The sequence below is a fragment of the Monopterus albus genome, unplaced genomic scaffold (genome assembly GCF_001952655.1).
Source record: "Monopterus albus unplaced genomic scaffold, M_albus_1.0 scaffold62.1, whole genome shotgun sequence".
NCBI classification, from domain to species: Eukaryota; Metazoa; Chordata; class Actinopteri; order Synbranchiformes; family Synbranchidae; genus Monopterus; species Monopterus albus.
In genome coordinates this window covers 298042-311673 of record NW_018127942.1, presented here as the reverse complement: position 1 = coordinate 311673, position 13632 = coordinate 298042, and the positions used below count along the sequence as shown (strand labels likewise).

The 13632-nt window shown below is 40.3% G+C and overlaps 3 protein-coding genes across 17 annotated transcripts in view; all 3 read right to left on the bottom strand.

Moving 5' to 3' along the window:
- arhgap18 (Rho GTPase activating protein 18) overlaps positions 1–5256 on the bottom strand; it is a 17923-nt gene extending 12667 nt beyond the window's left edge. For 2 of the 4 annotated variants that reach the window (XM_020603816.1, XM_020603815.1), the window contains exon 1: positions 4884–5254. In XM_020603816.1, the coding sequence (XP_020459472.1) occupies positions 4884–5023 (140 nt within the window). In that variant the 5' untranslated portion in view covers positions 5024–5254. Of the gene's footprint in view, positions 1–4883 lie in introns of all 4 variants that reach the window. The other 2 variants (XM_020603817.1, XM_020603814.1) reach the window with 2 other exon arrangements.
- A 462-nt stretch (positions 5257–5718) lies between these two features.
- Positions 5719–10353, bottom strand: fkbp6 (FKBP prolyl isomerase 6). 2 transcript variants are annotated; one of them, XM_020603601.1, is made up of 9 exons: positions 10156–10353; positions 9304–9421; positions 9128–9217; positions 8668–8870; positions 7467–7586; positions 7114–7311; positions 6545–6654; positions 6287–6384; positions 5719–6050 (listed from the first exon to the last, which is right to left on the bottom strand). In XM_020603601.1, the coding sequence occupies exons 1-8, from the start codon at positions 10228–10230 to the stop codon at positions 6330–6332; spliced, it is 969 nt and encodes a 322-aa protein (XP_020459257.1). In that variant the 5' UTR covers positions 10231–10353; the 3' UTR covers positions 5719–6050; positions 6287–6329. The 2 variants fall into 2 exon arrangements, with proteins under 2 accessions (XP_020459257.1, XP_020459258.1); XM_020603602.1 differs by lacking the exon at positions 10156–10353 and adding an exon at positions 9699–10008.
- Positions 10241–13632, bottom strand: part of tmem244 (transmembrane protein 244) — a 21874-nt gene continuing 18482 nt past the window's right edge. For 9 of the 11 annotated variants that reach the window (XM_020603607.1, XM_020603609.1, XM_020603613.1 and 6 more), the window contains 5 exons: positions 13256–13341; positions 13056–13132; positions 12133–12258; positions 11772–11816; positions 10241–11532 (listed from right to left, as the gene is read on the bottom strand). In XM_020603607.1, coding sequence (XP_020459263.1) covers positions 11435–11532; positions 11772–11816; positions 12133–12258; positions 13056–13132; positions 13256–13341 — 432 coding nt within the window. In that variant the 3' untranslated portion in view covers positions 10241–11434. The other 2 variants (XM_020603614.1, XM_020603603.1) reach the window with 2 other exon arrangements.

Sequence of the window (13632 nt, the reverse complement as noted above, 5' to 3'; positions counted from 1 at the left end):
TCTGGTAAATAAATATAGACACGGTTTGATGTTGTTTTAACCTCCACTCCTTAGTGCCCGCTCCTCTCCTCCCACACCTTGCCTGTCTTTCTTTCCTGTTTTCCTCCATGTATCTCCCTAATGGTCCAATAATATCCTGTTTGCTTCTCTCCATTCTGACCTTCTCCCAGTAGCATTTAGTCCAAGCTCTGTGTGGCGACACCAGCAGAAACATGCTGCCTGGTTGCTCTCTGCTCTGGTGGTGTGGTAACAATAAATCTATCAGGTCATTGCCCTAACATTTGTTCACAAAGTGAAATGTCTCCCTTTGTGAAGAATGTGGTCTAATGAGGAGATTAGATTTGAACCTGGCAGACCTATGTACTGTATGAACTCACAAGATGAGTTAATCATTTGCCTTCATCCAAACCTAGAGGGTGAAGAACTAAACCATAAATCTGAGGTTTGCAACAACCCGAAAACTTATTAATACACATCAGGTTGTCAGTGTTAGCAGTTCAAATTATTGTAGACTATCAGCAGTGGTTTATTTATTCAGCTACAGTGTATTTGTTTTAACAACTATTGCATGGATAGCTATGAAATTTGGCACATGTTCCCCAGCATTACATTAGGACAAGACAAATGTGCAGCTTTTGACTGGATATAAGACATCTGAATTATCTGATTGGCTAAGACAGCCGTGCCTAATTTTCCAGTCCATTTACAATCCTGTGGTGCAAGAAAATATATTTACAACCTTGTTAAAAATTAAGCTTTTGCAGCTTCCATGTCCAAGTCAGTGATTGTTGACCATTCTGGCTGATTTGTCGGTTTGTACAAATGATACTGACTGCTTCCTCTGAAAAAGTGTCAAAGTCAGGACCACAAAAGACACTCCACAATAATGCAAACAGTTCCAAGTTATACATTAAGAAACACACAACTTTCCTCTCTTTTACACACACACTCATAGATAGGCTGCCCTTGTGACCTTGTGCATAAAGCAAACACCTTCTCTCTGGCACGTTTTCATACATACTTGCACAAATGACCTTTAAAAGAAAACAGCTGTGTGTGTGTGTGCGTGTGTGGTTGTTCTACTCTTTGTAACTTTATCCCCACACCATTTATTTAGAGCCGATGAAGATGAAGTGTGTGGGATTATGTGAGTCTATGATGAGGAAACCACCTGGAAAAGTAAATGCCAGCACAAACAGAAATATAAGGAAAAAATACCAGCCAGCAAAGAGCAAGTTCAGCACTGATGAGTCTCGATCTGAGCATGTGAAGTAAGATGACTATTTGAACCACATGAGCTGAGTGTGTATTTACTGTATGTCCAGAGTGTCACCCGACTCACCTGACAGCACAAAAAAGAAAATGATATGGCAGATTCACATAAACAATTACAACGATGGAAAGTAAGTTTTGTACTTGAATACAAATTTGAAGTACTTGCACTGATCAGCCATAACATTACGACCACCTGCCTAATAATGTGTACACACGAGTCAGTGTGGCAGTTATTGGCACTCGTCAGTCTGAAAATCACTGTTTCACAGTTCTGCTGTCAGGAAGAGCACGGATTAGTTGACCATTATGTGAAAAACTTTTGTAAAAGGAGTGGAAACTGTGGTTGTGAGGACAAGTTAGAGATGATTGTTTAGACCAACTCAACAGCCCCCTCACTCTAGGTGTGATATCACCACTACAGCTGCTGAATGTTTCTCTTCATAGATACCAATGGGCAGTATTTCTCATTTTCAACTATTTTAATAGGTTCAAATCTTTTGAAAAGGGTGAATGAAAAATAAAGGTTTAATCTACAGAATGTCACCCTCATTATCAGTGAGCCGTGGGCGTCCATGACCCTGTCACTGCTTCACCATTTGTCCTTCCTTAGACCACTTCTGGTAGGTACTGACCACTACAGACCAGGAACACCCGCCCATTTTTCCTGCTTCCAACACATCAACTCTGGACTGGATGTTCACTTGCTGCCTAATATACCCCAAACACTGGCAGGTGCCACTGTAATAAGATAAACAGTGGCATTCACTTCACAATGCTATGGCTGATCTCTGTGGATTTTATATGAGTATGACTCATGATACTGAAATACTGAAACTTTACTCCACTGCATTTACCTGACAGCTGAGTTACTTTGAGGATTTAGGTTTGAGGATTTAGGTTTTATGTGTAATCAGCAGATAAAATATGTTACGTTTTATAAACTAAACAGTAGGCTATATAAAACAGTTATTATAGATTTTCCCTCAACCAGCTGCTGCATTAAAATGCTGCTTGTACTGCATGTTCATTTATTCAACTCACTGATAATAATGCACTAATATAAAATATACAGTCCAGACCAGTTTATGGACAGTCGCAGTTTTTGTTGTTTGGGCTCTAAACATCATCACATTTAATTTGAAATAAGACTGGATACTACATTAAAGTGCCAAGTCTTAGATATAAATAAATAAGATGCACCATTTAAACGTTAGCCTAGCATAGGCTAAAGACTGGTCACAGGGAGCAACAGCTGGACTCTGTCCAAAGTAAAAAAAAAAAACATTATAAACTTATCTTCTGATAATGAGTCTTAATAGTGGAATAAATCTTTTCATCTAGCTCTTACCAAGATGCTGCATAAATATATTTTCCAAAAATGTTGAATTGTTCCTTTTGTCAGCATTAGAAATACAATAGATGAGGTAGAAGATCTGATTTATTTTTTGGTTTGGTAACTGTAAATACAAAGTGAACAATGGACAGCTGAGAAGCTTTCACAACAAAGTGTGTGTGTGTGTGTGTGTGTGTGTATGTGTGTGTGTGAGAGAGAGAGATATTCCCATTCACATCAACAGGTGTCAGCTGCCCTCTGAAGACAGAGGCCGCCTCTGTTCCCCCTCTCACACACTTACTGGCCTCAGCAATGACCCGCTAGCCGAATAAATCATCCACTTTCAACTCTGATGAATCGACGCTACTGTATGTAATCCGTTCTCGTCTTTGTGCTGGAGGTCTGATGTCTTGTTCAGTCTCCGTCCCTGACTGTTACTATATTTCTAACTCTTTTGGCCTGTCCGTCTGTCTTGCCATCACTTTCTCTGGGCTATGTCCTTTTTATGCCATCTTATTCTTCAGCTCATTTGCAATAACCTGTTTTGAGTCCTGCTCATCCAGTGAGCTACAGAGCACAGCTGTGTCACTGCTATTGTTTCATAAACAGTATCTCACTGGATGTTTTTATCTGTGTTTGTCTGATGTCCTGTCACAGCTTGTCTTCCTTTCTGCAGATGTCATTTCCTGTACAGCAGTGTATTTTTGTCAACTGCCTGTTGCATCACACCAATTTATTTGAACCATGTTTGGCCCTCTGGCCACGTTTACCGAGTCACCCTACAAAGACTTCCAGCAGACAGGTACGGCTCCTTAGGCCACCGGTTTTCTGTCGGTCCACCACTTCCTGACTGAGGGAAACAATGACTATAAAAGCAGGGCTTCAGCTGAGCCTGGACAGGCCAGACACACTCTGCTGTGGGAGGTGAGACAAAGACAGGCTGTAACATGATGCTAGACACACCATCTGGAACTCAGACACCCACACACTGTACAGATACACTGACACACTTGTATAACAGGTGTGTTTGTCTGAAGACCACCTGGACTGAGTTGTTTACTTCTACTACACTACGGTTATTGACAGTGGTTGTTTGCCGATCTAAACATGTACTGGACACACGCGCCAGCTCGGCCTTGGTGAATAAACAAACCTGCTCTGTTATAAATAATAGAGTGCAACTGTACAGCTGTTTCCATATGACCACAGTTCCTACTCAGTGTTTCCTCATTGTAAAAAGCTGAAAATAAACAAGAAATAAAAGCAGTAATAGCAAGCTGAGATTCAGACTCTGTCAGGAATATAGATGTATACTGTTGCGTACAAGGAGGTGACTAATTAATGCAAAACCATGAAGAGAAGAATGGAGGAACATATCAAATGCATACTTCCATACAGGTCATGAATGGTTTGATGGGTATGAAATCACCTGATCTCAGCCTCACTGAACACCCACATGAAGATTTTGGCCTGACATGTTTGTTTCTCTGAGTATTTTTGGCTTTTGGCTGGTTGGTCAGATGTTACATTGGCCTCTGAGAAGTAGTCATGGTTATCTTTCATTATTTTGTGACATTATAATAGACTAAACTAGTCAAGGCAGGTTTATTCTTAAGGAAATTAATGATTACTGCCTCCAGTGTCAAACTTAATCTGACAGTCTTGTGACTATACAACACACTGGGGTGTACCTGACGTTGTTTTCCATAAATTTAAGGCCTGCAAGTAACGGTGACTGTCTATATTTGTCTGTAAATTATGTAAATTGATTGTTTGATCAGTAAAATGTCAGAAAAGAGTTCATTTCCAAAAGCATAAGCTGTTCAAACTGCTTTTGTCTCAGTGTTTACAATCGACTTGAACTATTATTGCTCATTTATATTTTGTTGGTCGGATACTTCATTTATCCAACAAAACGACACGGTCTTGGCTGTTATCTTCCGTGGAGTAGAAACGTTCCGCTTTAGATTGGCAGCCTTGCAAAATCTGAGCCACTATAACCAAGTCAAGGTTAACCTGCTGATTAAGGGAAAAACATAACCCAAGGCCGAGGGCGGAGTAAGCTCCATAAAAACAATAAAGGAGCCAGCCTGGGTGGTTTGCCAGGATGCTGCTGGGTTTTAGTTCACTGTTCTGCACAGTCAACATCATGTCTCTGTTGATCTCAAGCTCAGAAATGAGGAAAACAATGATCACAGCGACCTTTGCTCGCTGACACTGTCTCTCTCACACACACACACACACTCACTCACACACAGCCGTGTATTACAGCTACCTGGGTAAGGTGGCCTGGTTGTCCGGGACTGACGCGCAGCTGGGAGCGTACAGTCCACTTTTCGGCAGCGGTTCCGCGTTGCTGTGGTAACCCGTTAAAACCACTCCCTGGGACTCCTGCTGCTGCTGCTGCCAACTCATGTTTCTCCGCCGTTTCTTCTTCCTTCATCCAAACACTAACTCACAGGGGATCTGTCCACCCACCTGCAGAGGTCAACATACATCTGTGCTTTCCATCGCTTCGCTCCTACGTTGCCGACTCATTCTGACATCAGACTCCCCTCCTTCTCTCTCCGGCTCCCTCTCGTCTTTCTCTGCAATTTGCGTGACAGGTCGGGCCGGGGCCGGATCACAGAAACAACACGGCACCGGGATTGGCTGAAACCGTAGGGCAAAGTTTCATACGTAGTGGCGCCCCCTGCTGGAGAGAAATGGACTAACTATCCCGGCGCAACGTACCGGTGTCAAGCGGAGCAGCACTCAGATGGTTTACTCATCGTAGTTCAAAGTAGGAACACCAGTGGAAAGATACTGTTACAGGTCCTGTATTCAAAACGTTACTCAAGTATTCAAGTATTAGCATCAAGACATTTTAGAGTAGAATACTAAAAGTAACAGTACCATTATACAGAATGGCACATTTCCCATTAATGTAGACTATATTATATTGTTGGATTATAATTGTTGCTTTATTGTGTTCATCACATTTATTGTTCCAGCTAGTAGAAGTGGAGCTACCTTATAATTTGAATTACTGCTGGGTACCTGGTGAATTTTTATAATCTGTATTGTACTTGCTCTGGATATACAGTGGCAAATAGACCAAAAACAAGATATCTTTGGAGAGAAAAAGGGGGATTTATTTTTATTCTTAGGACCTCAAGAGTGATCGGACCCCCCAGAACAAACCCCCTCCCTACAGTTCAGTACAAACAGTATTTATTCACTGACTGTTTGTGTTTCCATAACATTTATTAATTTGAGGTGAGAACACATTCTGCAAAGCATATGTTCAAACAGAAAAATGACTGTGGAACCACATCATGAACAAACAACTGAAGAACTTAACTTTTTCAAAGAAAAAATAAGACTCCTGCACGATATCGTATGCAAAAATGTTATGAAGAACAATGTGCCGAGGAACCTTGAAAGTTTACACCTGCTGCATCTGCAACGCACAATTGTATTAATCTGGTCAGTCTTAACAGATAAAATAGAGGGTTTTTCTGTTCACTTCAATACTGGACAGTAAAATCTAAATACCTCATTTAATGCGTCATGCAACATAAAACAACCATTAGACATTTTGTTAGTATTCAAGCACTCCAGTTTCTGTGAAGCTTCAATATCGTGCCTCTCACTAAGACTCATGGGAGCTGTGGATTTTTAAACTGGATGTCTTACCCTTTTCCCTTCATATTTACATCTTCACTGGGCCCTGCAGGTCTCAAAACATCTTTGTGTACATTTCTTTCTGTTTGTCCAAGCTGTCCTTGCAGCATCTGGAAAAATAAAATGATTTACATATAACGTGTTAGCTTGTGACTAGCCTTGCCATTTTAAATCAACAAAAACACCAGATATCAATGAAAATACCGGTCTAGCCATCCTAACACAATTTATTCTAAATACACTGTGTGTGTCAACAAATGCTGATTTTACATTGCCGCTTTCATCAGAAGGTTGTTAATGTCACTGTCAAAGGGCTTCTTTGCTTGAGCACGGAGGAGAAAACTCTTCGCACTCTCATACTCGAGCAGCTCCAGATATGCCTGACAGAAAGTACATGGACCGGTGTTATTTACAGCCTGAGCACATAGCAACACAGAGCTGAAGGTCAGAATACTGTCCCATAGATCTCAAGCTGGATTTAATGTTCAGAAATACACAATGTGAAAACATTCTGAGCAGCACTGGTGCTGAGTTACCGTAATTAAAGCTAGTTAAAAAAAAAAGTCTCTTTTTTGGTTAATATGTGGCATTTTCAACTTTTCAGTGCTGGGGGGGCATCACTGTAACTGCCCCCAAAATGCTTTGGTATCATTAAAAATCCATCATTCATCATAACTTCACAAACACTGAACTAATAAATATGCTGCACTCTATTCTGCCCATGCTGCCATCATCCTTATTCTTAAATTCTTTTGCAGTCTGATGCACTTCAGAGCTTTGAGGATTTCTACCCAATGGTTTTGAAAACCAACACAAAAAAAAAAAAAGCCCTGTCTGACCTGTCCACAGCGGAAAAGAGCCTTTGTGTTGGATGAGTCTATCTCCAAGGCTTTGTTGCCATATTTCACGGCTTTTCTTGGGTTGTTCAGATGGAGTTCAGTGAGCGATAGGTTCAGATAGAAAGGAAGAAGAGCTGACTTGATCCTCTGCTTCTCTGGATCACCGTGGGTTTCCCTGTTCCCCAGCAGCACCAGTCCCTGTTGGACAAGCAGAGTCCATTACAAAATACATTTTCACCATTAACGGTACACAATAGAAGCATGGCACCTCGACACCTAATAAAATTAAATGTAATTAAAAAAACAAACAATAATAAGTACCTAAGAAAGACGCATTGTTTCTTTATCTTTACCTGTTTATAGCGATCTTTTGCATCGTCATAACGCCTCTGGTTGAAGCAGCGGTTGCCAAAGCTGCGCAATGTGTTGACAACCTCAAGAAGTGTGGACAGTGGAACAGCGTTCTGCTCCTCCTGAAGACAAAGACAAGCAGTTTTATGAGACAACCAAAGGGACACACAGGTTGACCTTATTTTGGAAATGTAACAAACAGTATTATAAAAAAAAAATGCACTAGAGAATAGGCTATTAAGAACCTGCAGAACCAGATAAGCTTCAAGGACCATAATGGGCTATGGCTCGTTTCTGGGAGCAAAAGAACCAGATTCCTTAGTTTTCCTTAAAGGTGCACTAACTAGCATCTGACGCAGTATCTGATAAATCAGGTGACAGTGGGACAGGACGTGGTGTCTCTATACACCCCTCCATGACACTCTGCTGCCTACAGCTCTTCTGTTGTTATTCCAGCATCTGTACCCTGTGCTTACAAAGAACGGTCTGTAAATTAGCCATGAGTGGTCATGTCGAACAGCCAGCCATGGAGGAGCTCTCGACTGTGAAACAGTGGCTGTCAGACTGAAAAGGTCGCTTTCTTTTGAACAAAGAGATTGGGACAAAGACGGAGTTAAAAGCAGCCAAAGAAGTCAAATCTGATTTCTTCTTGATATGCTAGAGCCTAAAGCTAATGTCTTTGTTTTGGTAAGATTAGCAACCTAGCCTCTACCTTTAACTGAAGTGATATGATTTTAAATTGGGAGTAATTTGAGCTTTATGTAACATTGATGTTTTGTGTCTCATTAGCAGTAATAAGAGCATTGTGCTGGATTGACAAATTTACTCATCAGCTAATGCTCTATTTGGACCGAAGGCTGCACTGTGTACAGTTTGTCGCAACTAGGCATCTGTAGTTTATGCCATCAATAGGAAACAGGCCGTGATGAGAGGGGCAAAGAGCATAAGCAGCTTATGGTGTCAGTTTGTTTCGAGCCTCACTAAACCCTCCAGCAGCTGAAAAGAAATTAGATAGAGTAGCTGTAACTGCAGAAATAAAAATGCAAACATGGAGGAATATATAAGTAAAGGTTTAGTTGGTAGCCTAACTTCAGTAAGCATCTTCTACTGTCAAGTGGGAAAACCACATCTCAGTGCTGTCAGATGGTGACAAAACATCAACGAGGTGACAACAGCATCAACAAGGCTCCTGCTTCCCCTTACCGGAATCAGCATGGTAAAGTCGTCAACTTGTCCTGAGTCGAGGAAGTCGAGGATTTCAACCTCATACAGAACCACAGCAGCAGCGGGAATTAATGGAGGACAACCTATGTCTCCATATGCATATAGGGGCTGAAAAAGGAAGCGAGAGAACTCTCCCTTTTGCATGGTCAGCAGACCCTGCTCCAGGCCAACCAGTGTCATATCTGTTTGAAATATTATTCCAGATGATGCAATTTTACAGTTTATTAATGCATAAGACTAAGAAAAGCAGCTAATCTTCTCTTCTGAAAGTCTGAAATATAGAACAAAGCAATTATAAACATCGTGGCACATTCATTTTCTGTCAATCAAGTAATCAGCTAATTGTTTCAGCTTTACTAACATCCTTCTAGAAGGCCACCATTTTTATAAGCTAAGATGCAAATTACTGCTCAGTGAACCTGCACAAGGCATTTCTGACCTCTCCCTAACTTCATCATCCGGGGGTACTTGAAGTCCCTGTTGGTTTCAAAAGGTTGGTCAGAATATTCCAGGAAGCCAGAGTAATAAACTGTAAGAAAGAGTAGACATCAGCCATCAATCTGACTAATAATGGTTAACCAGAGGTTTTAGAAAAACAACTGCACTTATAGTTACTCAGTATTGAAGCATTAGGGGGGATAGATGCGCCTTCTCCAGGTTGGACCACTTCCTTCAGGATCCCACCATCTCCAGAGATATCATGCATCTGCCTGCTCAGTAGTTCAAATGGGCTCTACGGCAAAAAAAGAAAGCTCTGGAATGAGTACACACTATCTTCACAAACAAGTATCAATCATGAGTAAAGCTGCATTTGAAGTCATAAGTATTAACCAGTACAATATTTAAGTTTGACTGAATGTCTAAACGAAGTTTAACAAGCATTTTCATTGTACTAAACACATCTACAATAGTTACAAAAGGTGGGATGACAATATTGCTATAATGCTATGTCAGTTTTAACTTTCCAATATGTATTTAGTACAGATACTTCATGTATAATTTATACACACCTACATAGATTCATAGCACCATTTACTGGTTTTATGCAACAATAAATCAGTGCTCTCAAATCCCAACAAATGTAGGTTAAAGTAATTCATGTTAATGCTGTCTCACTGTGTTCACTGGGTTTTAAATTTGTGTTAAAATAGGATATTTGTGCCGAAATTTGTACTGAATCAATATTACATTCTTAACTTGACATGATCGATTATTGACATGTTAAAGGATTGCTCATTGGTGAAATGTCCAATTTCTCACTGCAAACATTCGGCGCAATTATACATAGCTGCCATTTCCTATGAAGCAGAAAAATAACCTCAATACTGTAAGGCTGTCAAAGAACAATACTTTGAGTTAAACAAGGTTGAAAGTAAAAAGCTTTTCTAGAGTCGGGGTTAAGCTAAAACATGACGTCTAGCATGCTAGCATGCTAACGTTAGCCGCGCCGCATGTTGGGTAACTCACTGGACGGCGACTCAGCCCCTGCTCCTCGGCGTTTATTAACCTCCGGAAACTGTCTACAAATCCGTTTACTGACATTTAGTTGTTGGTTAAGTTACCGCATCCGTTAGAAATTTTTTTATTTTAGCGCGATAAGCAGGCAAAATCGACGGCCGAGTTTGTTGGTCACCCAGGTTTGGTTCGCTCCAGTATGAGTCAGGTGACCTTGATAACAAATGAGAATCAACTGTGTAGCCAGAGGGCCAAAGTCTGTGTTACACAAAGTTTTCTAACATAGAAAAATTAAAGTGGTTTAATAAAACACAACTTTACAAAGGAGGAACTCAAGATGCACAAAAAAACTTTTGAAGTCCCTTTTTGAGAGAGGAGATACAAGGTGGGGAGTGGAGGACTTGTAATAGCTGATATTTTAGTTTAGTGTTGCAAATGATCAACAAATTAAAATATACATAATCAGTTTATAAAGACAAACATTTTATGGAGTAAACTCTGCAGCCCCTGCACAGTTGCCCATTTTGCTCTGTTGGAGCCTTGATCTCTGGGTGTAGCGCTCAGCTAGGTCAAGATCTTCATAGATTCAATCACTGGCACGCCCATGCATGCATGGATACACTGATATGAACACACAACAATGGTTTTGCATTAGGAATTTAATGGAAATCCAGTGGATGTTACTATAAAACCAGTATTAAAATGATTGTTTGTGGAATAAATTCACCAAACATGAAAACAACAAAATCCCCTCGTATTAAGATGAGGATTATGAAGAGGCTACAGAGATCATGGATTTTTTTCAGAGCAAGTTATTCTTTCTTTATCAGACTACTACAGTTTACTATTCTTGTACATTCTACACAGCTGAAAGGTTGCGGACGTACATCATTGTAACAATATCAGCCAGCAGAGTTTTTAAACTTGCTCATATTTAGCAGCTGTAAGTCCAGTCTTTTACAGGACGCTAGAGGTGTCATCTGCTTTATTACCTTTTGCTAAAGTTTACAATATAAATTTTGCAAATAAACAGAACTTAAACCGCACAGTATTTAAAAGAACCCTTCTTAAATAGACAAAGTTGTGCCATTTGTACAAGGAGGGATTTATTAGCTAAACAACAAAGCTATCTAGTAGGCAAAGTGTCTTGTGGTTGCTTCATGGAAAAATATGCACAACCTTCATAGATAATTTCTTATGCAATTGTTCACCTAGCAGTGAAAATCACAGCAAAAGAACACATCCTGAGACTAATGAGTAAGCCAGTTAAAGGCTTTCCTTGTTGTATTCATTAGAAGTTCTGCAGTTCAGCCGGATAGACAAAGTTGCTTCTGAAGAACTTATAGGCCAGGAGCTGTCCTCCAAATATCATCATCACTAGGCCTGAACCTGCAGAGAGAAAATCAGTGGAAGGTTTAGAAACCAGCAGCAGCTGTCCTTTAGAAACCTGAATCTGAAGGCATGTAGCAAGTTTGAGAGCATGAAAAAGTAACATCTTGGACAGAGAGAGAGGAGAAGGAGAAAACAGAGAGTGGAGTTTTCTTCTTCTGCAAACAGGATTGGAGACAGATAAGGACAAACATGGAGGAGCAGTCAGAAAGATGAAGGCGAAGAAATACAAATCTTACCCAAAGCTATCCACCAGTGCTCAGCTGAAGGGACGTCAGACATCACTGCAAAAATACAATGTATAAAACACAAAACATTACCTGTTATAAAACTTATACTGTAGAACAGATCTACACAGATGGAGAGATGCACAAATGAGAGATACAAGATTAGAATTTCTGGCCTTTCTTTGATGTAAATTTTGAAAATTCTAATAGTATTTATATATTTCTAATTAAATGTTGACACACAAATGGGTGGTGCCTGTGTGTGCGTGTGCCTATACATCTTCAAACTACAGCCACTACATACATCCAGTTACATAATCAGGCCTCCAGTCCTATAAGCTGTTCTGCCCTACTGAGCCATTTGTGTGTTTACCTGCTACAGTCATGACAATGTGCAGTAGTGTGACAGTTATGGCGTAATCCCAGACCCACTCCTCTACAATCCAGGCGAACACCGGCCCTCCCAAAACATACGTCACTTCTGTGGAAATTACACCAACTGCGGGGGGTGTGGGGTGGCACAGCACACAGTAGTTGCACATATATTTTGCCTTGCCTCATTGTACTGTATAGCTGAAACCAACACAAATCAGGTGCAATACAAGTGTGAAATGTTCCTTTACAGAGTGTTTTCAGTGTCTCAACTACACTGAAAGCTTTTATTAATCTCTCTGGCCATATGAAAACATCTGGTCATGTATGCAAATATAAAAGTGTGGCAGTTAGTGACCACACACAATTGGCATGCAGAGACACTGAAACTCAAGCATCTCCATGTAATTCTCTCATCATAAATTACATTTTTAACACCTGTGCTTTTACTACTGGCACAGGTCGAAGTGTCTTAATTATGAAAACGGCCTGTTGAGGACAGATAGCCAGACGGACAGTCAGCCAAACAACAGGACTAACTCTCTCACCAGTGGTACCAGTAGAAGATCAGATCTACTTTCACAGTAAAAGTAGCATAAGTAGTATAATCCACATTAGCTAACTGGATTAATACTACTGAAGGATTACTGTGTAAGCAGCATCCACGTTGTAGCTAGTGTAGCTACTGTTCACTACTTCATCTGCTGTTGGACAATTTGATCTGTAACAGTCAAAACTGATCATATGTCTCATATTTAAAATATAAATCTGCAAAATAGGTGGTAAAGAAAGTCAAATTAATGTAGTGAAGAAAAAGGTGCATTATGTTCCTCTTAAATGTTATATATATGTAAAGTAAATAAGTAAAACTGCAGGGAGGTAAGTACTTGGTTACATTGGTTACATACATACACTTCTACTCACCCAGGTATTTGGGGTTCTGCCATGACGGTTGTGTTGTGTAGTCGAATGGAGCCAACAAACTGTTGATCTCATGAACCCTGGAGACACGAGCGGACATGATACATGAGATATTAACTTTATTTAGAGCAAGATTTCAAGGCATCTGACCTTTACGTTTCTGCATGTCTCAGTATATGTGTGTACATAATGTGGGAGTGTACCTGAGCAGCCCAATGCAGAGACTGACCATGATGTAGTACAGAGAGTAGAAGCACACCATGCACATCAACAGATTTTGCAAGACGACCTGAGTAGGTAGAGAGGAGAAAGCAGTTACATTATACCTGCTGACTGATGAAGCCCTGTGGGTGTGAACTACAAAACCCACTGTGAAATCAGAACTGAATATTGCCTGATATACTGTATATCTCATTATTGTATAGACTGTATCTTACTGCCAATATGTTTGCATCGTTATTCAGTTTTTCCTTGATTTGACTGTTAAGCTTAGTGTGCTAAAACACCAAAACCCATAACATACGAGTTGTTAAAGTTTTTCCTTGATTTGACTGTTAAGCTATGAGTTGTTAGTCACTAG